The sequence below is a fragment of the Ovis canadensis genome, chromosome 13 (assembly GCF_042477335.2).
Source record: "Ovis canadensis isolate MfBH-ARS-UI-01 breed Bighorn chromosome 13, ARS-UI_OviCan_v2, whole genome shotgun sequence".
In the NCBI taxonomy this organism is placed as follows: domain Eukaryota; kingdom Metazoa; phylum Chordata; class Mammalia; order Artiodactyla; family Bovidae; genus Ovis; species Ovis canadensis.
Window position 1 is genome coordinate 63,310,824 of NC_091257.1, and position 26,902 is coordinate 63,337,725.

General features: G+C 41.2%; 1 protein-coding gene and 1 pseudogene across 5 annotated transcripts in view; both read right to left on the reverse strand.

The window, feature by feature from the left end:
• Nucleotides 1-858: 858 nt before the first annotated feature.
• FERMT1 (FERM domain containing kindlin 1) overlaps nucleotides 859-26,902 on the reverse strand; it is a 61,245-nt gene continuing 35,201 nt past the window's right edge. For all 5 annotated transcript variants that reach the window (XM_069547954.1, XM_069547953.1, XM_069547951.1 and 2 more), the window contains 7 exons: nucleotides 13,676-13,800; nucleotides 12,606-12,712; nucleotides 11,286-11,507; nucleotides 10,319-10,443; nucleotides 9,100-9,241; nucleotides 5,464-5,633; nucleotides 859-3,818 (listed from right to left, as the gene is read on the reverse strand). In XM_069547954.1, coding sequence (XP_069404055.1) covers nucleotides 3,809-3,818; nucleotides 5,464-5,633; nucleotides 9,100-9,241; nucleotides 10,319-10,443; nucleotides 11,286-11,507; nucleotides 12,606-12,712; nucleotides 13,676-13,800 — 901 coding nt within the window. In that variant the 3' untranslated portion in view covers nucleotides 859-3,808. The remainder of the gene's footprint in view (nucleotides 3,819-5,463; nucleotides 5,634-9,099; nucleotides 9,242-10,318; nucleotides 10,444-11,285; nucleotides 11,508-12,605; nucleotides 12,713-13,675; nucleotides 13,801-26,902) is intronic.
• On the reverse strand, nucleotides 20,796-26,756 carry LOC138417253 (developmental pluripotency-associated protein 2 pseudogene; annotated as a pseudogene).

Here is a 26,902-nt window from a genome sequence, read left to right on the forward strand (position 1 = left end):
GACTGAGCGACTTCACTTTCACTTTTCACTTTCATGCATTGGAGAAGGAAATGGCAACCCACTCCAGTGTTCTTGCCTGGAGAATCCCAGGGATGGGGGAGCCTGGTGGGCTGCTGTCTATGGGGTCGCACAGAGTCGGACACGACTGAAGTGACTTAGCAGCAGCAGCAGCAGCAGCAGCAGCAGCAGCAGCAGCAGCAGCAGCAGCAGCAGCGGCAGGTATTTGAGCCCCTTTGTAAGCCCCTCCATCAGACCTCCATCCCTGAGCCTCACCCGTTCCTGGAAGACCTCACTATTTCAGCACTGGCTTTCCCACTCTCCACTATGTTGCCTGAAAGAGCATCCTTGTTCTCTCCCAACAGTCACAGTGGGCACAAGTCAGGGCTTCCTTTATAAGGCAGGTGCTGGGCCCAAACCAGCCACTCCACCACCAACCCCTGTGTGTGGGGCCTGGGCCCCCAGGCTCTGTTGCATTCCCCATCCCTTCTTTTCTCAAAGATATACAATTCTTTCCCTCTTTCAGGACCTCATTTGCCAACCTTGCTTCGCTGTTATGGGCCCTATTTGGGGCCAACAAAGATGCAGGCTTGGGGCTTTGGACCCTGCTCTCCCCTGAGGCCCTGGGTCCCCTCACAAAGGGCTCTCCTCCTCCCCTGGCACATTCCTGCCTCTGGGGATCTCAGAGAGCAGCCAGAGGCTTGCCTCCCAACTTTCAAGGGAGGAGAAGAGAAAAAACACCCTGCTGGGTTGTGGACAGCACTGTCATTTGAGGTCCTCTGTACAGGAGGGACTGTGGGATTTTCTCTCTGTAATGACTGGAGAAACTGAGGCCTGCAAGGTCACACACACAGTGGCGAGTCAGAGGAAGGAAATTCATTTAGTTGAAGATCTCTTTTGACAGTTGTTAGTGAGGAGCATGAGCAAACCTGAAGAGAAACCTCACATTCCCATTCTGTTTACATTCTGTTCACACAAGGGCTGCTCTGAGGGAGCTGGGTCTTCACGCAACATGGATGTCTGGGCAAACGTAGGGAGGCTCCTGGAGGCTCTCTCTAAATCTTCTGGCCTAGTGTCATGTGAAGTGGCTTCTGGGAGCTCTGGGCTCCAGGGTGGCTTATTGGAATCTGACCTTTCACTCAGAAGATTTCTGCTCTGAAGAAATCTGAGAATCCATCACCCCAAGGCCAGCAAGAGTTGAGGGCAGTGCAGGCATTTGTGAGGAGGGAGAACCCACAGGCAGGTTTTGTTCTCTTTGCTGGAGCTCAGTATTTCCCCTTGGCTTCAGGGAGGAATGCGCTCTTGAGAAATGGGATAGGGAAACTTGAATACAAGTAAGGGCTATGTGGGGACTGTCAGCTTTTCTAGGATTTTCAGGGTCCAATGGCTCTTGGAGCTAAGGGGCCTGAAGAGGGGAAAGGGGGTGAAAAAGAAAAAGAGGCAGCTTTCTCCCACCCTTACCATCTAGAGAGATTCAGGGGTGATAGCAAGGGATGAGGAGGAAGTAGGAAACCACATGCTGTGTGGGCAAAGAATGAAAGTCGTATATGTCATTATCTCACATCATCATCTCTCCTGTGATTTTATAAAAATCATGTGTTTGTGTGGGAAAATGAAAGAATGTATTTCATGTATATTTCATTATTTCACATGATTTTGCTGCTGCTTCTCTTCCTCCTGTCAGCCTGGAATCTCTCAGGGAGGTTGGAGGAGTGGAAAGGAGCCTCCTTTTCTATTTCACTCTTTGCTGAATATACTGAAGTGAAAAAAAAAGTCTTTACTTACAAGTGAATAAAAAAAAACTGTTTAAAAATTTTAAGCAATTTCAGGATGTCTTGCTTCTAATGCCTGCAACTCAAAGATGAGTTTTCAAATGAAAGATTCATCTGCTTACTTTTTTGACCTTGGGACTGAAAAAGAAACTTTCCCAGAATCAAAATACTTGTGAGGCAACTCACTTCTCTGGCTCCCAGACCTTTCTGATACCCCTGCACCTCCCCAGCTCCTCGGAGGCAACCAACCCTTTAGTTTCCCTGGCCCTCCCCCACCAGTGTGTGAAACGGGGACACTGAGCTCAGGAGAGGCCTGCACTGGGGCTGGGGTAGGCATTTCAATGCTGCACAGGTTTTTGTGGGGTTTGCTGGACTAAGGTCAATGGTCTCTGTAGTTAAGACCTGCCTCTCAATCTTGTTCCATTGCTTACTCTTGGTGTGACCTTGGGCAAGTTACTTTATCTTCTGAGCCTGGTTTCTCCTTTGTGAAATGAGAAGGCAAGTCATTCCTGCCCCTTATGCGTTGATGTGAGAATTGCACAAAGGGTTGCAACAGTACCTGAAACCATACTCAATATCTTGTAATACCTATAATGGAAAAGAATCTGTACCTGAAACTAATACAACTGCATTGTAACTGTATTGTAAATCAACTGCAGTTAAAAAAAAAAAGAACTGCATGAAAGGATGTCTACAAACTCCACATCTCTAATTCTTATGGACCATCTAAATGAAAGATGTGCCCTTGACATTTGACCATAAATCAGAGGCATTCTGATGCCTTTGGCTATTTTTGATCTATGGTGCTTTTTCCAAAAGGTAGACCTGGATAAAAAGAGCTCACTATATGTCAGAAAATCTGGTGATGATCAGTTGATTTCAAAAAAAAAAGTTGAAACCAATGATTAAGTAATGTTTCTAAGTCAATCTCACTGCAGAGAATATGCTCAAATCTTGGAATTGTGAGCAAAAGCATATGTTAAACCTGAAAGTTGCACTTCTTTTTCAAAGTGGAGAAAATATACACCTTTTTAGAGTCAATAGACTGGAGATGACACAATTAGACCATATTCAAATCTGTAGAAAACTTTAAAAAAGTCATATAAAATAACAAAAAAATGCAGATTTCCCCATGTACCATAGATAAGAAAACAAACAAGGTTGAAAGCCACATATTAATTTCAAATTTCATCATAGGAAGTCAGGTGACCTTTGCACCCAATGTAAAAAATCTGTAAGTTGCTCTTTAGAATAGCAATGTTTATGATTTTTGTCACACTTGCTTTTTCCTCTGGGATGTTGCTGTGTAGTCATGGAAGAAATGCTCCCTTAAAAGTCTGGTTAAAACCAGTCAACTCTTTTGAGTTTTACATGGAAATATCAGACAACTAGGAAAAGCTGAGGAAGAAAGTTGAGCCAAAGGTCTAGCTTTGGTAAATTAGGCAGAGCTGTATTTGACAGCAGACGGGTAAACTGTGACATCAAGGAGCACTATTTTAATCTAGGGCCCAGCTAGGTTCTAAAATAATGGGACCCAGGACTATGGAGAAATAACCACCAACTTCAGCACCATTCACTTGGCACTGGTTTCTGTATGAGTGAGTGAGTGAAGTTGCTCAGTCGTGTCTGACTCTTTGCAACCCCATGGACTGTACCCTACCAGGCTCCTCCATCCATGGGATTCTCCAGGCAAGAATACTGAAGTGGGTTGCCATTTCCTTCTCCAGGGGATCTTCCTAACCCAGGGATTGAACCTGGGTCTCCCGCATTGCAGGCAGATGCTTTAACCTCTGAGCCACCAGGGATTTTCAAACTCAGTTCTTTATGACATGGACCAGATGAGTCAAGTGCCTGAGGCACAATTAATCTTTTAGCCAGGCCTCAGAAGTTCAGGTATTGCCTGAAGATTCTTCACTAACATTCACTTCTAAGGTGAGGCTGAAAGAGGAACTTCCAGTGACAACTTCTGCCTCAGGGCTGAAGAGTCCCCAGCCAAAGCTGTCTTGAGGTGGCCCCCAGAATTGCAGAGATCTGTCTTCTCAAATAGCTCTGTTGGAAAATAAAGCAACAGTGGATGTCTTTGGGCATCTGAGGTCTAACAAGGCCCCCTGAGCTCTGCATCCTAAAGGAACTTTAAAGTGGAAAGGGAGTCTCGGCCTTAACCTTGCAACCCATATCCTTTGTGTGACAGAAGAATATTTATAAAAACATAATAAAATACATCTCATATATCCTTCTATCCCCAGTACTGCTTTTTACTTTCTTAAAACTCACTCATCCCAACAATGACAAACCAAAACAGAAAATGACAATTGAGGCAGCTGTTAATTGGCCCATGTTCATGTCTCATGGCAGAGATGACAAAGCAAAAAGCAGAGGAAAAAAAAAGGTTTGTTATCAGCTTTTGATTTACAAAAGTCAAAAGCCTTTAGGGGAAAGGCCATGAGTCATATGTCGTTCAGTTGCTAAGTCATGTCTGACCCTTTGTGACCTCATGGACTGAAGCATGCCAGGCCCTTCTGTTCTCCACTGTCTCTCAGAATTTGCTCAAATTCATGTGGAGTAAGAAATGGCAACCTGCTCCAGTATTCTTCCCTGGAAAATTCCATGGATGGAGGAGCCTGGTGGGTCATAGTCCATGGGGTCAGAGTCAGACACAACTGAGCAACTGAGTGCACACATTCACGTAAACAGACACAAACCTAAGAGAACACTGTTGAGTGATAAGAGCAAGGCTTCCCTACCCCACCCACCCACCAGCCAAAGGCCCAGTAGAAGTCTCCAGGGATGCCAAGAGCTCTTAAATTTGGTGGGCTTTGGGGATGGGCTGTCCTGCTCTTCTCTCCCTGACGGGTTGCAATGGAAACTTTGCTGGAAGCCTCGATGCATGAAGTGGTTTTGTGAAGAGAGAATTGGACCCATCTTCTTGAGCCCCAACCCAGAGTAGAAGCTTTGGAGACATGAAGCAGTTTTGAGGAGTGGGATTCCCAGAACCCATGTGTTATCACGTCTTTAGAAGGACTTAAAGGTGGCTGGAGTGGAATGGGACTTGCAGTGGGGTCGGGGGGCAGTAACCTGTGTCTAAGACAAGAGGGGTCAGTGATCACCTTGGCAGATACCGCTCTGGACTCATGCCACCAAGGGCCACTACTCTGATGCCTTGTCACCAACTAGTACCAGGTAACCCCACCTTCCCCCAGACCTGCACCCTAGACCTTGATCCCCAGGACGTAAGAAAAATCAGGGCTCCCTCTACCAGTTCCACAAGATGGCAGGTAAAAGCACTTCTGTTAAGGAAAGACCTATTTCTTTTCATACCTGAGTTTGGGGAATAAGATTTGTCCTTACTACATGTGCTACCTGGCTTTCCTCTGACTTAACAACCAAGCCATAAGCACACAGGCAGCTTCCAACCCTGTACGCACAGGCTCTTCAAGTTACAGGTGGGGCCTTAGAGCAATGCCAAGTACGGTGCTCTCTCCCACCCCACATTTTAAGTTACCAGGCCCCTTCCACCACAGGTGGCAGAGGGAAGAGGTGGGGGACGGATGTGCTAGGCAAGGTGTCTGAAATAAGGAGAGGGTCTGGGTGTCCATATATGCTGTCAGCCTGGAGCATACACACGATTCGCGCCATGGACCCAGCTCCAGGGAGGCTGCCCTCTGTGTAGGCCCAGCAGGCCTGCTTTGCTCACTCCTGGCCGCCGGTCAACTTGTGGAACAGGTCCTCGTCAAGCGTTTCATTCTGGTCCTTGGAGCGGGTGGACAGGAAAATGTAGCCTCCGATGTACTCATGCACGATTTTGCAATCCGCACTCAGGCAGGTGAACGCAATGGAGACGTTCTGGTCAAACTCGATAGCCACCTGGAAGGGGAAGGCATAGGTACGCTTAAAACTGACAAGGATGGATCGAAAAGAAGCCGCTTGGCTGGAGATGGTCCAGAGCTGAGGACTGCTGAGGTGCTGACAGCTTTTCCCGAACCTCACAAAACCCCACTGCTTGCATCAAAGCTTAGAGAAAAACATCTCTGCTCTCCGTGCGCCCTCTTGTGGTGTCAACTTTGCCGCGCACCTGGGAAAACACTAAGACCTAATGCAAAGATATTTCCTGTCTGTCTCTTTAGATGAAAGAACTGTCTAAACACTATGTGTGGAGGGACAGGACGCTTTGCAGAGTTTTGAGCGGAGAAGAAAAGGCTCACATGCATTTTTCCATGGCCACGGCCCTCAGTCCTTCCCAGCTGGAAGTCATAAACTCTACACTAGAAGAAATTGAAGCTTGACGGGTTCTCTACCTTGGCTACTACTGGAATCAGCTGAGGACCTTAAGAATGGATGATCTACATAGAAACATTCTAATCTAGAATGCTTCATTTCTCTCAATTTCTTCTTTCCATCATCATCCAACAGTGGGTAAGTATGGGCACGTGTGTCACTTAGATGTGACTTACAATTTCACTTCCAAAGGTCCCTTTCAGAAGATGGCCTTTCAATGAATTTTAATACAAAGTGTGCAAAATGTGTTAGTTTACTAACTGTACTTTTGTCAAACATTGGCTACTCTTTAATATCTAGAGACTAGATATTATACAATTGGGACATACTGTCCAGTATTTACAAAGAATATACAGCAAAGCTAAAATGCATGTAACTTATACAACAATGGATATGTTGAAATGTCCTTATACACAAAGCAAGACATCTTCGCAAAGTTCATTCTCTATTTGCAACATCTAAGTCTTTTAGATGTCCTGAGGTGACAACATATGACTAAAAAGTAGAACTATTGAATTGATCAATTTGTAAATATCTTTGTTATAATTGATAAAAAAGTAGCATCTTGGACATGGACTTATTAATCCATCTGAGAAATCTAGGTCAGGACTTGTTCATTAGGTTGGCAGCAGAGGGGAAGAGGAAGTATAAATGGAGGGATATATGTGGAGGTGTTCATATTTATATTTTGCTTCATGTCTCACTTTTAATGGAATATTAAGGGAATGTAGTATTTTAATCATGACTCTGCCAACATCTTTATGTAGAGTCTGTTGCCATTTTTTACTTTTATGAAATTTTTGTCCCAGGAAAGGTAGGACTACATTTTTTCCTTCTAGATTGAGTTGGTGTAGTGTATTCTTGGTTATCAAAATACTCATATAGCTTTGGCACTTTGAAATGGTAAATATTCATGATGTGTGAAAAAGCATGCTATATGACTATATGATCTTAATTATATAAAAATGGATGCTTACTTTTATAGATAAACAAATGAAGCCTAGAAAAACACATCAAATGGTAAACTGCTTGTGATTATGGATGACTTTGTTTTTTGCCTTTTGTGTTTTTTGGTTTCCTATTATGCACATGATAAGTTTTAAGAAATAAATGTTATTTTAAAAACCTTTAAAAAAAAGAGTCACTGACCTTGCCCATTCCCAGAGTTGGATTTTTTTTCCCAAATGGTGTTACTGAGGTATAACTGATATATAATAAACAGACCTATTTAAGGTACACAGTTGGGTTATTTTTTAAAATTATAGTTGATTTACAATGCCATGCTAATTTCGGCTGTATAGCAAAGTGATTCAGATATATATATATATACAGGGTTGGCCAAACTGTTCTTTCATTCTGTAACATCTTCTGGAAAAACCCAAATGAATTTTTTGGCCAACCCAATATATATATATATATATATACACGTGTGTGTGAGTGTGTATACATTTTTACAATAGCCTTTGCTATTATGGTTTATCATAGCATACTGAATATAGTTCTTTGTGCTATACAGCAGGACCCTGTTTATCCATTCTATATACAAAAGCTTACATCTGCTAAACCCAATCTCCCACTCCATCCCTCCCTCAACTCTCTCCCCTGTGGCAAACATCAGTCTGTCCTCTGTGTCTGTGAGTCTGTTTCTGTTTTTGTTCATTTGTGTCATATTTTAGGTTCTGTATCATATGCTATAGCCATATAATTGATATCATATGGTATTTATCTTCCTTTTTTTTGACTTGTTTCACTTAGTATGAGGATCTCTAGGTGTATCCATGTTTGCAAATGGCATTATTCTGTTCTTTTTCACAGCTGAGTAGTACTCCATTGTATCTATGGACCACATCTTCTCTACCCATTCACCTGTTGTTGGACATTTAGGTTGTCTCCATGTCTTGGCTATTGTGAATAGTGCTGCTTTAAACATAGAGGTCCACATATCTTTTGAATTAGAGTTCTGTCTGGATATATGCCCAGGAGTGGGATTTCTGGATCATATGGTAATTCTGTTTTCAGTTTTCTGAGGAACCTCCATACTGTTTTCCAGAATGGTTGCACCAACTTACACCAACAGTGTAGGAGGTTTCCCTTTTCTTGACACCCTCTCCAGCATTTATTGTTTGCTGATTTTTTGATGATGGTCATTCTGACTGGTGTGAGGTGGCACCTTGTAGTTTTGATTTCCATTTCCCAGAGGTGGATTTATATGGCCTTGAGGGTATAGCAAGGTTTTCAAGCCACTGCCTTAGAGGCCATCTAATCTCAGACCTTCATTCTACAAAAGAATTAAGACTGTCAACAGCTGTGCTGAGAGGAATCCATGGTTCTTAAAAAAATGTGAGCCTCTTAACCTCCCTCTACATTGACAGCTTTCTACTGGAAAAATAGGAATGCCACAGGAATGAGGTAGAGCTCCTCTGTCATCATTAGAAGAATGTTTTAAACCATCAGGACTCTCAGGTGGCTCTGACTCAGTCCAGCACAGCCTGTGACGTAGGTGTGGCCTGGTTCCCAGGGCAGAGATGATTGTGGTGGACGGCTCCTGAAGTCGGAGGTGGAATTTTCCCCTGTCACCCCTGTGTACCATGCTGGCTTTGGTACTTTTCCCCTTTGGGACTAGAATGCTTTCCACATGGTCAGTTGAGCCTGGGAGTCCTCAACCAGTTATACCTCTTGGCAGCCAGTCAGATGAGGCCTGTTTTGGATTTATTCTGTATGATATATGCATCTCAGGTGACTTCTGCTAAGTAATTATCAGCCTAAATCTTATATAATCATACATGAGTTGAAGGAAATTAAACTACTGAGCAATTTTAGAGTCTGTCTGTATGGAGACCAAGCCAACTTATGTTAATTCAAAAGCATTTGGCCTATACTTGTTAGGGAACTGCCCAGAACTGCCTATGATTATTTTAGCAGACAATTACCACATGCTTGTGGTTTCTAAATTCTAGGTATAAGAATACCTTCTTAAAATCAGAATAAGCTGCAGTTCTGAGGGAGCACAGGTTTAATAGGTTCAATACTGAATGTATCCAGACTTTCACTTTACCTGCCGGATTTCCCAGTTTACATTCCACTGTTTCATATTTGTAAATCTCCATGTTGTAATTGGGATCCCAGTGGCTGCATCGATTCTAATCAACCTATTATATGAAATTCCCAGAATGTCATCTTTTTTGCTTCCTTTAAATCTGAAAAAATTTAATTAAAAGATGTAACTACTTCCTGTGACATGATGTTTATTCACACACAACTTCTTAAAAATAATACCAACATTTCGAAATAATTAAGTAGACAATGAGGGGTTAACTTTCTGCAAAGGGCATTATTATTGTGATAGAGAGAATATAAAGGCTGGAGAGAATTAGGATGTCCTGCTGACATCATTTAAATGAAATTGACATTAGAGGAAAGCAAAATAAGAGGCAGTCAAGTCAATTAATTCAAATTAGTACCAATTGTGTATGCCAGGCACCCTTCTAGGCACTGCTTAGGCACAGCAACCTAAGCAGACAGAAAGAACATTCCTAACCTCATTGAGCTTATATCCTAACTGGGAGAGAGGGTCATGAATAAATGAAATATATATGTCAGATAAGATCATGAATGAGAATAAAGCACAGAAGTGAGACAGGGAATAATGGGGAGGAGGTTCTTACAATTTTAAATAGAGTGTCAGGGATATCTTAGTGAGAAAGAAGATTTGATTGAAGAACTGGTGTCTATGAGGGCGTGAGTTATGTGGATACCTGGAGAAAAAGTATCTTAGGCGGAGGACACAGGGCAAAGGCCTGAGCTCTCTTTCCCTCACCAGCCCCCTCATGCTCAAAGCCCTGCCAGGAGGCCAGCATGGCTCCCTGCCAGGAGGCTAGGGCAGCATGAATGAGGGGAGAGGAAGTGAAATTCTAGAGTTAAGGTCCTGCAGGGCCACTGTAAGGATTTGGCCTTTACCCTGAGTGTGACAGAATGCCTTTAGATGGGGTGAGAAGAAGCCTGACAGGATTTGACTTAAAAGGATCACACAGGCTGCTAAATTGAAAACTTAGGGAACAAGCAGGAGAAGCAGAGAGATCAGGTAGGCACTCTTAACAGAGGTATGGAAGATTGTTATGAGCAGCCAAAAGTGATGGCCATTTGTGAACAGAAAGTATTCTAAAGTTTAAAAAAAAGAGAATTTTATATTCTAGACCAAATGAGAATAAACTGGATTCCAAGGAAGGCACTTAGAATTGAACAGAAAGTAAGAGGCAGGTGAGCATTATAATCACCTGACAAGGTAGTAGGTGAGGCCGAATTCAGGTAGAGACTGCCATGCCTGGATGAATCGCAGCTTGGCTTCGACCAGGGGCATTTGGGCCACGTTCTGGTGGGCTTCCAGAATGCAGGCTGCCAGCTAAGCAGAAGTGGAAGATGTCAAATTCCCTTTAGCAGACACTGACTCTCTACAGCAAGTATCCTGTTGGCTTCAGGTCTCCAGTGAGAAGAATGAACACAAGACCCAACTGCGGCTTCACAAAGACAATTCCTTTCCATTCATTCATTCATTCTCTCTCTCTCTTTTTCTATAATACACACAAATCACTGGGGAGAAGCAGGATGATCAGGTAATTTGTAGGCTTGCTTTTTTTCTGGGGTCTGTGGGGTCTCCATGGGCAATGGTTCTACTTGAATTATTTTACTGTGTACCTTTCAACCCACTCTTATGGAAGCATAAATTTAAAATTTTAATTTGTGGGGACTAAATCATTCTTTTAAAATTTTTATTCTGGGAATACCGCCATGTTCAGTTAGTAGTGCAGTCATTGCTATCAAAATTAACAATAATTTGGGACTTCCTTGTTGGCCGAGTGGTTAAAAATGCACTCTCTGATGCAGGGAACATGGGTTCAATATCTGGTTGGGGAACTTAGATCCCACATGCCACAGAGCAACTAAACCTATGTGCTACAGTGACTGAGCCTGCATGCTCAGAGCCTGTGTGTTGCAAATTAGAGAGAAGCCCACATGGCACAGTGAAGACCCCTCATGCTGCAATTAAGATCCAACACAGTCCAGTAGATAAATATTTAAAAAATTAACAATAATTTCTTAATATCATTTGATACCCAGTTCATAGTTAAATTTCCCCATTAGCTGATTTTTCATGATGATGATCTCAATCAATTTAATTCCCTATTCTATTTCAGAAAATACAGAATGTACTGCAAATAATCACCCCAGCCTGCTTAGCAGTACCTGTTTAGACTTGTGCTTTTTTGCACACCGAGGTGACACAAAACATTCCGGGTTTATGTCCATGTTTTCGAGACCAGAAGCCACCTGAGATGCTGAGTTCCGGTTTTTCATCTTCAGAAAAGAAAGAATGTTGAGGACCTCTGGCTGGTAGGAGCTGTCTGCCATGGTTTTGCCCTTTGATGCCAAGATGCAGGCAGCCATCCATTGGGCATACTGACTCTCCTGCAAGAAACACCAGAGGGCTGAGAAGCAAGTTCAAGTACAAAGCTGCCATGCTGCGAACAGAGCAGGATTTGGACCATCATTCTAGAAGATGTGGGGTGGCATGCATTTGAACTGTCTGTTAATCACCTAATTTAACACCATATGAGACGTTTTGTGTCCTGTGTTGAGTTACTAGATACCAAAGGACTGGAGAACGGGAATGTCGACCGTGAGAAATTCTATGTGGTGAACTTTGAATGTAAAGATGAACCAAGGACACAAAGGAGCTTCATGGAGCACAGACAGGTGAAAATTCAAACTACTGGGGAACATCCTTGATGTATATTCCCATTTTCATATCATGTCTTATCCCTTTGACAAAAGACAGTGAGGAAAATCATTAACTGACTTCTCATATTGGTGGATGTGAACCAGCTAGTTGTGGCTTCTACTGTTCTTTAATGTCTGTGCTCATTTGCTACCTCAGGGAGCAAATCAGGAAGCAAAGGGGAGTGGTCCCGGAAGCCTAGGGGATGTGGGTGAAGAGTGAAATTAATTCTTCAGGGCAACAGTAGGTGTGGCTCACTGAATCACTGGCCTCAGTCATCACCCTCCTTGCATCCACATCTCTAGCCATGTAATTTTACAGTCCCTCCCATCAGAGCCAGAGTGTAATTTCCCATCTTTTGACTTTCGGCCTGGCCAAGGATGTGCTTTAATCAGCGGAGTGTGGGTGGAAATGACAGTGTACCTACCAACTGACTCCAGGCTTAAGCGTTAGGAGGTCTCACACGTTCCCACTCTCCTTCTGGTACTTCTGCCATCACTATGAGAAGAGCCTCCCCAGGCAGCCTGGGGCTCAAAGTAAAGCCCATGAGCTCAGCCAGTGGTAAAGAGCCAGCTGAGCCAGGTGGATGGCTTGAAGCAGATTTGTCCAGCTGCCCACAGCCTGAATCATCCAATCCCTAGTCACCTGGCAGAATGCTTATTGGTACGTATCTTTATGATTTTTGTGATTGTTAAAAAGCAGGAGCTGACTGATGAGTGCTCTGATTTGAGAAAACAACTGAGATGGTTTGTCTTGAGGCTTAGTAAAAGAGAAGTGATTTTACTTACGTGGTCACATCTCAGATACACTTCATTCATACCATCAGCAACTGGGATTAGTAATTTGATTCCAAATTTTCTCCCTGCTACATTTACATCTGGCACAACTTCACAACCTGAACGACAGAAGGCAGGGAAAGAACTGAGTTCTGAGAAATCTATTAGACAAATATCAGATGTGCATCTAAAAACAAAGAATTTGAACATAAACTCTTCAGATTTGACTCTCTTCTGAAAAACTGAAGAGCAGGCTGATAACATTGATTAAAGCAGGGGTCCCCAACCTCTGGGATCTAATGCTTGATGGGCTGAGGTGGAGATGATGTAACAATAATAGGAATAAAGTGCACAATCAATGTAGTGTGCTTGAACCATCCCCAAACCGTCCCCTGACCCCTCCTCCTAATCTGTGGAAAACCAGTCTTCCACAAAACTAGTCCCTGGTGCCAAAAAGGCTAGGGACTGCTGAATTAAATGATTACTAGGTAAGTTATGAACTTAACATGGATAAATAAAAATATTTTATTTTATGGATTTCTTAAATATGTCATCGATTGACTTCCTTTTCAGGCTAATTTGGCTAACTCATATGATCAGTTATTGAACATAAACTTTGAAAGAATTAAAGGAGAGGGAATTCTCTGATTGTCACAATGATAAGGGAATTGAGTGCGCTAGTTAATTAAATTTTTAGTTAATGGAGTTACCAGTACACTCACAGCCATTTTCAGACATAAAGCCCAAATGTGACATTGAATTAAACATAATTGTTTTGGAATTCAGAAAGCTTTACAGGTTCCAACAATGTCTCATGTACTATATTTATGACAACAATTACCATCACATCAGAGACTTGGACACACTGGGAAAGAACGGGCAGCATAATAACTGATTGTTTTTTCACTGATTTGCATTCCAGGTTCGTACTTCATGGGGAGGAGGAGCTCCAGGCAGGTGGCCATTGACAGCCCATGACAGACAGAGGTTTCTCTGGGAGGGAACATGCTTCACTGGGTGATCATGCTTTCACCCTCTTGATGGGCCTTGTCAAGACATACTGAGATACTGGATCCTCTTACCTCTAAGGTTTAATTTTTCAACTGGTTCTCCTTGTTCAAGTTCCTTATTCTTAAAGTAGGCTATAGATGTGTCTTTAAAGACAAACCAATATTGTTTGAAAGCTTTTAATATTAGCTTTTTGGGCCTGCAAATTAAAGTACAGTAAACATTTGAAAAACCATCCAGAAATGTAGGACACATTGCAAATTCAAGCGAATCAAGATGCTCTAGAGATCCTTTCAAACAACATTCTCTGTATTTTTTAATAATTTTCAAATTGCTAACTCATTTCTAAAACTGGAAAATGGGAGTTTTGATATGAGATGTAGAAGTTAACACAAAATTTCAGGAGCTAGACCACTCAGTGCTACACTTTAGCTCTCCTGTATAAATGTATGACCCTGGGAGAGCTGCTGTGTCTGTTTGGGCCATGTGTACTACTTCTGTGTGATGGGAGAGTATCAGCCTCAAACTCACAGGGCTTTTGTGAGGGTAGAAAGAGGTAATTTCTGTAAAGTGTCTGGCAAACTGAAGTGCTCAACAAGTTATTATTATTATTATTGTGATGATGTGAGAAACATCCGTGAATATGGAGACATCTAAAATTTCAATTTATTTCTTGATTCTGAAAAAGCTGTCCATATGGAGAACACAAGCGTCAAGTTACAGACATAAAAATCAGATATAAAAGTAAGCAACTTTTTCTGTATTTTCCTCTTGACCCTAAAAGAAACCAACCAGAAAATTCCCAGTGAGCCATGGAAATCACCAAAATCTATAGCTAATCCATGTAGACCCTACTGTTATTAAAAAATATTTTGAGGGAAGATTTCTAACCACGGTATCTGTTTAGGCCAGAAAACTGTAATCTGGGCTAGACAAGGCTGGCAGTGCCAAAGGAAGACCTCAGCTAAGTCATTCAAACTAGAAAACGAGAGAGCAAGCTGGGGAGCAGGGAAGAGGGTACAGCTAGACAGAGACAAGGTAGTAGGTTTCATATGTGGTTCATTGGGACAATTCCGGCTTTGGGGGTGGATCAGGGTATCTCATTTCAGAGAGCTGGGTTTCTGTATTTAAGAATGGGAGGAAGACAGGAAGCTTGGGGTTAACTGCACTCACATATGCTTCTAGGCAAGTCTTTTAACATGTCGGTAATAATCTTTTGTCTGCTAAAAATGTGCTATCCTTAACACAAAGATAAGGGAAATGTTAATTTAAAAAACCAGCGTATTACAGGAGATTGTTACATAACAATTATATAATAAAATTGAAAAACATTATATGTAGTTAATATTTCCAGGATTTAAAAAACCACTACTTGTTAAGTTTTATTATGTTGAGAGTTGTAAGATAATTTTAAGGGACATATTTGAAAGGTACCTGTCTAAGAATCAGATTTTCCAAAGTTAACAAACAATGTTTTCAAAATAAAATCTAAGGACATAGCCTACAAACAAAACATAGTGAAGTCTCAGTTTAGTCTCAGGATTCTAAATGTTTCTATTCAGAATTAAGAATGAAACTCTGTTTCTCCACTTTAAGTGGACTTGAAGAGTATCAAAAGATTTTAAACTCTTTCTACTCTCTTCTTCCAGGTTGGGTCATCCTCCAACTGCTTTCACACATCCCCAAACTCTTATTCCATATTCCAGAGACTGAGGAAAGGCAGGGAAAGAAGAGTGGAGAAGGTGTCAGAATGGGGAATGATGTACACAAGAATGAGACAGTCCCTTGTACACTGGAAACTATATGACATTGTTAAAAGAAACTGGAGAAGACACAGATAAATGGGAAGATACTCCACATTCATGAACTGGAAGAATTAACATAATTAAAATGTTCATATTGCCTAAAGCAATCTGCAGATTCAATGCAATCCCTATCAAAATCCCAAGAATGTTTTTCATAGATATTGAGCAAAAATTTCTAAAGTTATATGGAACCACAAAAAACTCTGAATAGCCAAAGTAATCCTGATGAGGGTAGGGGACAAAGCTGGAGGTATCACATTCCCTGACTTTAAACTATATCACAAAGCCACAGTAATCAAAACAGCATGGTATAGGCAGAAAAACCCATGCACATATGGACAATTAATTTAGGTAAAGGAGTAAAGCACATACAATGGGGAAAGAATAGTCTCTTCAATAAGTGGTGTTGGAGAAACTAGACTGTTACAAGCAAAAAAATGAAATGAGATCACTATCTTATTATTGTTGTTTAGTTGCTAAGTCATATCTGACTCTTTTGTGACCCCGTGGACTGTAGCCTGTCAGTCCATGGGATTTTCCTCTGTCCATGGGATTTTCCAGGCAAGAATACTGGAGGGGGTTGTCATTTCCTTATCCAGAGGATCTTGCCAACCCAGGGATCAAACCCATGTCTCTTGTATTGGCAGATGGATTTTTTTTTTTACCACTGAGACACCTGGGAAGCTTATTATCTTATACCATACACAAAAAAACAACTCAAAATGGATTAAAGACTTGAATGTAAAACTTGAAACCATAAAACTCCTAGAAGAAGAATACATAGGCACTACACCTATGTTTGCCAGCATTGCTTAGATATTGGTCTTAGCAATATCTTTCTAGCTAAGTCTCCTCAAGCAAGGGAAACAAAAGCAAGTTTTAAAAATTGGATTTTAAGAAGATTCTGGATGGCAAAGGAAACCATAAAAATGAACAGACAAGCTACAGAATGGAAGAAGATATTTGCAAATGATATATCCAATAGAGCAAATACATATATCCAAAATATATAAAGAGCTCATATAATTCAGCAATAACAAAAAACAAACAACCCAAAGACTGAGCAGAGGAGATGAATAGACACTTTTCCAAAGACATACAGGTGACCAATAGATACATGGAAAGATGTTCAACATCACTAATTATTAGGGAAATGCAAATCAAAGCCACAAGGTTAAAATCACTTTATGCTTGTTAGACTGGCTATTATAAAAAATACTAGAAATAAAAAGTGTTGGTGAGATTATAGAGAAAAGAGAACTCTCACACACTGTTGGTGGTAATGTAAGTCGATATAGCCACCATGGAAAACAATATGGAGATTCCTCAAAAAATTACGATTAGAACTACTGCAAAACTCAGCAATTTCATTTCTCTGAGTATTTATCCAAAGAATATGGAAACACTAATTTGATATATGTACCCCTATGTTCAATGTGGCATTATTTACTATAGCCAAGATATGGAAACAACCAGAGTGTTCATCAATAAATGAATAAAGAAGAGATGATATGAACATGTATATGAATATATATGTATATTTTCAATATATATATTCACAATGAAATATTAGCCACAAAATAGAATGAAATATTGTCATTTGTCATGGACTTTGAGGGTACTACATTAAGTGCAATAAGTCATACAGAGGAAGACAAATACAGTATGATTTCATTCATGTGTGGAATATAAAAAACTAATTAAAAACAGACAAAAATAAATGAACAAACCAAAACAAACACATAGATATAGAAGTGAGAGTAGTAGTTACTAGAAGGGGAGGGTTGGGGAAAGGGGGGAACAATGGGTTAAAGGGATAAACTATATGGTGGTGGTGGGTTGTGGTTTAGTAGCTTAAGTTGTGTCTGACTCTTGTGACCCCATAGATTGTGGCCCACCAGGTGGCTCTGTCCATGGGATTCTCTAGGAAGTATACTGGAGTGGGTTGTCATTTCCTTCTCCAAGGGATCTTCTGGATCCAGGGACTGAAGCCGTGTCTCCTGCAATGCAGGCAGATTCTTTACCATTGAGCCACCGAGGAAGCCCATGGTGATAGACGGAAGCTAAATTTTGGTGGTGAGCACACTGTAGGGTACACAGAAGTAGAAATATAATGATGTATATATGAAAATCACATAGTATTATAAATCAGTGTTACCTCAATAAAAATAAATGAAAAAGTAATCCATAAATTTTACCTGAAGAATGACAAAGAGAAATAAAAGCAGAAAGAATGAGACAGTCTCAAATCCTCATGGAGCTTCCCTTTTAAAGAGGGAAATGTGTAAATAAATAAATATAAAAAAATGTGGTAAGTCACACAACAAGGATATAGGAGTAGTAACAGAGGACACTGTTTAAACTCAGAATGAAGGATCAATAAGCATATGATGGGAAGAACAGAAAAGAAATTTCAAAAAGAAAAGTGCAGGCAACTGCATGTCCAAAATGCAGAGGTGAGTCAGAGTTGGGTACCTTGCTGGTAGAAGCTGGGTCAACACTTCCTGGACATCTCCCTTATGCTGGGTGCTGCTGGGTTGAGCCATGGAAATGGGCAGAGGGGCAGTTTCTGAAACTAAGTCATTTCCATGTCAGGGCTGATGAAGACAAGAACAGCGAGCAGGCTGGGGCCACTGGGGGCCTCTGGATTGTATGGCTAAGAAGTTGGACTTTATTTTCTAGAAAAATGGTTCTCAAACTCTGGTATTCATAAGACATGGAAGGGAACTTATTGGAGATATATAAGCCTGGACCCATTCCCAGAGAGTCCTATTCAGCAGGTTCAGTTTAGGGCACAGGTGTCTGTAATTTAGGTAAGCTTTCCTAACATGGTTTCCTAGTTTGCCCCATAATCTCCAAAGTAAATCTGGGCACAATCTATCTTTAAAATATTTTGAGTACCTACTTCCTAACATATTTACAGTTATTGAAAATTATATATGAAAAGTTCATTTTGTTTCAAGAAGGGAGGTTATACAAATCCCAGTGGAGGAACCACACTGTTGGCTGTGTTTACTAATTACAATATTCATATTTTAATGCCATCTATCTGTTTGTGAAGGGTTTTGTTGAAGCAAGGCTACTAATTTTCATATTCCTTGATGTCAATCACTCACTTATGCAAACTAATCAGGATATGTTGTAATTTAGTATTTTTAATAAGTGTGTTTCAAATACACTATCATTCAATTTGGATGCTGTTTAACACAGAAAAATTCTGTTTCCAAGTTTTAAAGGTGAGCAGATAATACTGTTTTAATAGGCAGGATCATTACCGGCAACACTGTGGCAATGGAAACATTTCCAAATAACTCTCAAAATGTTCTCCTCATAGCATTAATATCTTTCAAAATCTAGTTCCATACTCACTAATTTTACAATCACCTTTAAAAATTTACAGATTAAGTGTATCTATTATTTTTAAAGTATCTGGAGACTCACTACCAATGGCCACTTATTATCACAGAAAAGTCATAGATTTGGAACAGTTTTTTTTTTTTTTTTAAAGTATAACACTTATAGGTAATTTTGCATGTGATAACCAGTGAGCCTTAGAGCAGGATCAAAGATTTTCATGGTCACCCTCCATCTCTTTAAAAGTACTGTAAAGAGTCTCATTTATAAATTGAATCAAACTGACAGTTTTTTATAGCACATTGTGTATGTCTGATTGGAACTTCTTTGCTATAGTAACTTGACTGTGAATAATTCCATGAATGAATTTTATGTATAACCTCTCAGCTATAACCTTGCTGTGGAGCCATTTATTCCAAAGCAGTCTCTCCAGCAGTGGTTATAACCTCACAGTTTGGGGATAAATCATTGTTTTTATTAAACATATAGCTGACTATTAGGATTGTATCTTGCCTGATTTATATTTAAGGGTTTGTAGCAAGTAAAATCTTAAAGAGATTGATTGGGCATAAAGTTCTAGATCGACTTATCTTCTCTTATGTGCTGTGTGCTAAGTCACTTTAGTCATGTCTGACTCTGTGACCTCATGGACCTGGGTCAGGAAGATCCCCTGGGGGAGGGCATGGTCACCCATTCCAGTATTCTTGCCTGGAGAATCCCATGGACAGAGCAGCCATAGGGTTGCAAAGAGTCGGACATGACTGAAGTGACTGGGCACGCACTCATGGATGACAGCCTGCCAGACTCCTCTGTCCATGGGATTCCCATGCAAGAATACTGGAATGCGTGACAGTGTCCTCCTCCAGGGGACATTCCCGACCAAGGATCAAACCTGTGTCTTTTATGTCTCCTGCATTGGCAGGCTGGTTCTTTACCACTAGTGCCACCTGGAAAGCCCTTATCTTTCCTTAGTCCTTTCAAAATATCTTCCAGCCAACAAGAAATCTGCTGCCCCTATTTTTCTTTTGTAGGAAATCAATCTTTTCTCTCAGACTTTAACAACTTTCTCTTACCAGTGTTGGGCCATATCAAGATGTACATTTATATTGATTTAGTTTGTTTGGATATGAGATTTCTGAATTTAAGGATTTTGTCCTCAACAATTATGAAAACTCTCAAGCATTCTTTTTTTATATATGATTTTTGCCTTATTTATAGACTTTTGCATTTGTTTTTAGCAGCTTTATTCATAGTTGCCAAAACTTGGAAGCAACCAAGGTGGCCTTCAAGATATGAATGGATAAATTATGGTATATCCAGACAATGGAGCATTCAGTGTTAAGCCTAAAACTGCTTAAAAAAAAATCTATTAACTAAAATGAAACCAAATTAAATTCTATCAAGACATAGCTAGAAACAGTCACTTTCAGATAAACCTCAAGTACAGAATATAGACATTCCCATCTGTACTTAAGGCATTAGGCCACACTGAGGATGGTGAGGACAGAGCATAGCCATCACTGGGATGTGAGTCACTTTAACCATGGACTCTCCACCATTTATCCTTTCCCCCCTGATTACTAGTAAGGAGATTGAATCAGTAATCAAAAACTTCTCAACAAGCAAAACTCCAAGACCAGAAGGCTCCCATGGTAAATTCTAACGTTTTAAAAAATTGAGGCAAAACCAGTATATAGCATTTCGTTACAGATATACAGGGCTTTCCAGATGACACAGTGGTAAAGAATCCTCCTGCCAATGCAGGAGACGCAGGTTTGATCCCTGGGTCAGGAAGTTTCCCCTGGACAAGGAAATGGCAAGTCCTCCACCAGTATTCTTGCCTGGAAAATTCCATGGACAGCAAAGCTTGTCAGACTGCAGTTTATGGGGTCCCAAAGAATCAAGCTCAACTGAACAACAGCGACTGAGCACACACACACCACTACAGATATACAATAGTAATTCGATATTTGATGCTACAAAAATCTAGTTACCATGATTACCATAAAATTACCCCTATCACCCATTTCCCCACTTCACACTCCTTCCCCTCTCATAATCACTTATTCTGTTTTAAGACATGACCCATTTAAAAGCAATGATGTTGATGTATCCAAACCAGGTTTCTTCCTCCTCCCCACTGCGATTAATCTTTTCATAATCTTCTTATTCCTCCGAACACATTCAGGGCATAACATGTTATCTTTCAGGCCATGAAGAGAGAGGTCATCCTCCTGGGGTGTTGGGAACCCAGGTCTGACCTGCTTGGAACTGCAGGTGAACCCAACATTCGGTGTCTGCCAAGAGTGGTCTGCAGTGGACCACAAAACACTGGATGCTTGAGGCTTGGGGCAGAAAGGACTGAGAGGTAAGAAGGGCACACACATTCACAGCCTTCGGCTGAACAGCCCCTGCAGCAATTCTTGACCATGCTGCCAGCATGGCTACCTGAGCTGAAGTTACCACATCAACCTTGTTAGTCCTTTCCTCACTCTCACTCATCTTTCTTTTCTGTATACTTCCCCTCTTGGTCATCATGTTGTATTTCCTTGAACATGAGTGCATTTGGGCCTGCCGTGATGATTTAGGAATATACTGATCTTTTTCAGGATAAGCATGTTCTTGGAGTCTCCGAGAAACTTCTATTTTCTGGCCGTCGGTACTCAACTTAAGTTGTTGGCACCAGTATCACAGTGTCCTGACTCACGTCGTTAATTGGAGGCAATGTGGTGGGCAAGGGACAAACTGATCTTCTAAAGCTAGAGCTCCAACAAGCTTCCTCAAGCTCATTTGTTCGAGGAGGAGGAACTTGATCGTTTGTATTCAGTGCCTCCTCTTTGACTTCTGAAGTTGAGGAAACACCTGGTTCCACTTGATGGTCTTCAACAATTTTCTCATTAACTGGATACAATGTAGGAATCACATTTTCTTCATCTAATTGCCCTTCAAAAAAATTCTTGTAATTTGCGTATGCTATTTCAAGGAATGCTCAGAGAAAGGCAGAGCCACAATGTTCAATCTCTGCAGTTTAATCCTCTTAACCCTAGGGTTTCTCATTTGTTGACTTTTTATTTATTTATTTGGCTGTGCATGGGCTTGAGTAGTTGTGGCTCATGGGCTTAGTTGCTCTGCAGCATGTGGAATCTTCCCAGATGAGGGATCAAAACTGTCTCCTGCATTGGCAAGCAGATTCTTATCCACTGTACCACCAGGCAAGTCCAGGGATATCCTCTTTTGAATGCTTGCTTCTCCACCCTTTTTTCCTTCCTAAACTCCTAGTTGAACCCTCTTATTCTACCTATATCGTATTTTCCACTTTTATCTTTCTAAGTCCTCTCCTTAACTTTTTAAATTTTTGGCCATGCTGTGCGGCTTGTGAGATCTTAGTTCCTTGACCAGGGAACAAACCTGGGCCCTTGGCAGTGAAATCTGAGTCCTAAACACTGGACTGACAGGGGCTTCCCTTTAGCTGTGTTTTAAACTTGATGTTTAACACATGTATTCAATTTTCAATTTCTGTGACTATGTTTTTCTTTTCTAGAGTTTCTAGTATTAACTTTCATTAAAATGTTTACCTTTCAGTATATTTAATGATTTTTAACATACTCATATTATGGTTTCTTCAGATTGTTCTACTGCCTAATCCTCTTATTTATTGGGCCTACTGATGTTTCTTTACGGTAGTTCATGAACTCACAGGGTTAGCAATTTTTATTGGGAAGGTTTTTATTTGTTTGTTTATTTGAGGGGGTTTACTTTCTCTGTAGCTCTTTAGGTATTTCTGCAATTACATTTGCCAGGGTTTCATAGCTTCTGTGGTTTTGGACCAGTATGTTTTATTTTTCAGAATTCTTTTATCATAGAAGACATTTAAATTTAGATCTACATCTGGGTGTGGCACAGACCATGGCTCTTATTTTTCAAAGGACATCGCATTTCCCTACACAGAACTCCACGCAAAGATGAACTTCTTACTCTTCCTTCCACTGATGGGCAGTTTTTCTATTCCTGGTTAAGCAGAAAAGGCAGCTCTTACAAGTTTCTGCCTTTACGCAGCGGCTTCAGTCCTGGCTCACTGCCTCACAGGAGGCAACCCCACCTTAAATTTTGTGCAGGGATTACAGTCCCAGCCCTGAGCCATGAGAATCCATGTCTATAGCCTAATCTCCCTGTGCAGCTGAGGCCTCATGTGTATTGTGCGTGTGTGCTATGTCAGTTCGGTTGTGTCTGACTCTTTGTGACTCTATGAATTGTAGCCCACCAGGCTCCTCCGTCCTTGGGATTCGAATACTGGAGTGGGTAGCCGTGCCCTCCTCCAGGGGATCTTCCTGACCCAGGGATCGAACCGTCTCCTGTGTCTCCTGCATTGGCAGGAGGGTTCTTTACCACTGAGTCACCTGGGAAGCCCTTCATCTGTATTAGGGAAAGGGAGGGAAAACCACTAGACCATTCAGGTGTGGTGGTGGTTTAGTTGCTAAGCCATGTCTGGCTCTTGCAACCCCATGGTCTGTAGCCCATCAGGCTCCTCTGTCCATGGGATTTGCCAGGCAAGAATACTGGAGTGGATTGCCATTTCCTTCTCCAGCATCTGCATTAGGTTGGTGCAAATGTAATTGCTGTTTTGGACTGTGAATTTTAAATCATTTTAACTAGGCTCAAACACATTTTTATTAATCAAAATAGGAACCATTACAATCAACACATTTTTGCCAACAAGAAATAAGTTTGTTTTTTTCCTGTAATGTAAAAAGTCTGTGCTTCGAAATTTGACGAACTCTTGGAAAGCATTTTCTACCTCCTGCTGGTTGTGGAAGCATTTTCCCTGCAAAAAGTTGTTGAGATGCTTGAAGAACTGGTAGTCCAAGGTTGGCAAGAGGTCAGGTGAATATGACGGATGAGGTAAAACTTCATATGTAGCCCAGTTCGTTCAACTTTTGGAGCTTTGGTTGTGTGGCATGCAATGCGGTTAGGTGGGAAGGACTGGGCCCTTTCTGTTGACCAATGCCAGCTACAGGTGTTGCAGTTTTTGGTGCATCTCATTGATTTGCTGAGCACACTTCTCAGATGTAATGATTTCACTGGGATTCAGAAAGCTGTAGTGGATCAGACTGGCAGCAGATCACCAAAGGGTGATCATGACATTTTTTTTGGTGCAAGTTTGGCTTTGAGAAGTTCTTTGGAGCGTCTTCTTGGTCCAACCACTGAGCTGGTTGTTACTGGTCATCATATAAAATCCACTTTTTTCTTGCATGTCACAATCCAATCAAGAAATGGTTAGTTGTTGTTGTATAGGATAAGAGAAGATGCTTCAAAATGATGGTTTTTTTGATTTTTGGTCAGCTCATGAGGCACCTATCTATCAGTTCAAGCCTTTTCACCTTTCCAATTTGTTTCAAATGCTAGATGATTGTAGAATGGTCGATGCCGAGTTCTTCCGCAAATTCTCATGCAGTTGTAAGAGGATCAGCTTTGATGATTGCTCTCAATTGGTTGTTGTCAACTTTGGATGGCCAGCCACTGCGCTCCTCATCTTCAAGTCTCTCATCTCCTTTGCAACACTCTTGAACTGCCACTGTACGTTCATTAGCAGTTCCTGAGCCAAATGCATTATTGCAGGTTTTATGCAACATCTCTGCTGCTTTATGACCCCTTCTGAACTCAAATCAGAAAATTGCTTGAATTTGCTTTATGTCTAATATCATTTCCATAGTTTACATTTCTAAAATGAGTGTAAAATACACAACAAATAATGTCATTAGCAAACAAAATAAAATGAGAAATATGCATTAAAATGATATATAACATAACCACATTTAAGAATGTATTCCAATATCAAATGGCAAAGTTCAACAATACAGAACCACATTTACTTTTGTACCAACCTAATAGAACTGGTTCCCTCTTCATTCCCTACAAGCTGAGGAAGTCTCACTTGTGACTTCCCAGTCTCACTTCAAGATCAATTTTGTATAGGTAAGCAAGATTGAGATTTGCATCAGATCAGATACCACATTGCTAGGAAGAGAAGTCCATTATTTACATGTGGGTTCAATAGATGTGGTTTCAGAGAAGGCAATGGCAACCCACTCCAATACTCTTGCCTGGAGAATCCCATGGGCAGAGGAGCCTGGAAGGCTGCAGTCCATGGGGTCGCTAAGAGTCGGGCACGACTGAGCGACTTCACTTTCACTTTTCACTTTCATGCATTGGAGAAGGAAATGGCAACCCACTCCAGTACTCTTGCCTGGAGAATCCCATGGATGGAGGAGCCTGGTAGGCTGCAGTCCATGGGGTCGCTAAGAGTCGGGCACGACTGAGCGACTTCACTTTCACTTTTCACTTTCATGCATTGGAGAAGGAAATGGCAACCCACTCCAGTGTTCTTGCCTGGAGAATCCCAGGGACGGGGGAGCCTGGTGGGCTGCTGTCTATGCGGTCGCACAGAGTCGGACACGACTGAAGCGACTTAGCATTAGCAGCAGCAGGAAAGAAAAAGGAGCTTCACTGTCAAAGAAAAAAATTTAAAACCAAAGGGCTAGTTCAGTGCTCTTCTGTTGAGGACAGGAGGCCCAGAGAAAAGAATGGCCTATAAAGATCACACACCCACCAACAGCAGAGGTATACCCTCCAACCTCCTTCCTCCTTTCTCTTCTCCTTTCCTGTGTCATTAGCTCCACTCTCCCCCGTCCCTTCCTCCTATATTTATTTCTTCCAGAAACAATATTATATATTACATTCAATGCATTGAGAACTTTGGTAGACAAAGTGTCCACTGGCCAAATATGAGGATAACTTTGTGAGTTTTAGCATAAAAGTCACTTTAAAGTGATATGGATGTGGGGCTTACTTCTAGAATATCATCTCCTTTTTAGGATTTATCATTTTATAGGAAGAATACTGTCATCATTTGGTCTGTGAAGAGCTCAGTTTGCTCTATACAGAAGCTATGGCAATCAGATTTCTCTCAAGAACAATTAATAATTTATAAAGAGATTTGTGGATTCCAGTTGTTATTTTTTTCTGTAATTTTGACTGTAATGATACATGGTTACAACTATTTATGCCACAGAAGTTAAATGAATGACCCAATTGTTTGGACCATCTGCTAAGATCACATTAAAAAAGAACCCTGAAGAAACCCAGTGACAAATACTGTTACCTTTGGACTCTTATTTCTCATTTATATCTGATTCATTGCTCATTCTTTCCAAGTTTTTCTTTGAATCATGGTAACAAAAGCGACCGGTGTTTCTTTTCAAGCCAACTAAGTGAAGTGTCAGTTTGTCAGGAAAAGTCAACAAACCATAAAGTAACAGACAGAACTTCAAACGAACCTTACTCCTTTCATCCTAACCCACCTTGGCACCATCACAAATGTGGCAGACCTTCATGAAGAAAGTAAAACACTTCTGTTCCTTTTAACAGTTTCAGAGTGATCTGAGGTGACTGGGGGGTTTATCAGAAATACCTTAACAGGTGAAGGTAGATAAACTAAGGTGTGTGTATGTGTGTGTTAGTCACTCAGTCATGTCTGACTCTGCGACCTCATGGATTGTAGCCCATCAGACTCCTCTGTCCATGGAATTCTCCAGGCAAGAATACTGGAGTGGGTAGTCATTCCCTTCTCCTGGGGATTTTCCTGACCCAGGGATCGAACCCACATCTCCTGCATTGCAGGCAGATTCTTTACTCTCTGAGCCACCAGGGAAGCCAACTCTCTGTAAGTCTGGGATCAAAGCTCTAGAGGCAATCATAAAAAAGCCTTCAAATAGTATGAGAGCCCTGAGAAGGTGGACCATAAAAGTCTGGCATACGTGTTCATGATCACCAATACTGACCATATTTATACCAGCATTTCATGAGCCAGGAACCATGTTTAATGCTTCATATGCATCATTTAATTTAATATTCCCAACATACCCAAGAGGAGGTATATCCCCACTTCATAGATCAGGAAACTGAGGCTCAGAGACATGATGACAATGCCTGAGATCATCCCGCTGTTGTGCGCTATGGAGCTAGGACTCCATCCATTATCTGTCTGATGCCAAAGCTTGTTCTCTTACCTTTGAACCATGAACCTGCCTAATGGATGTTCAGTTTAAACTCCTACATTCTTTACCTGCAAGATTTTGCTATGAG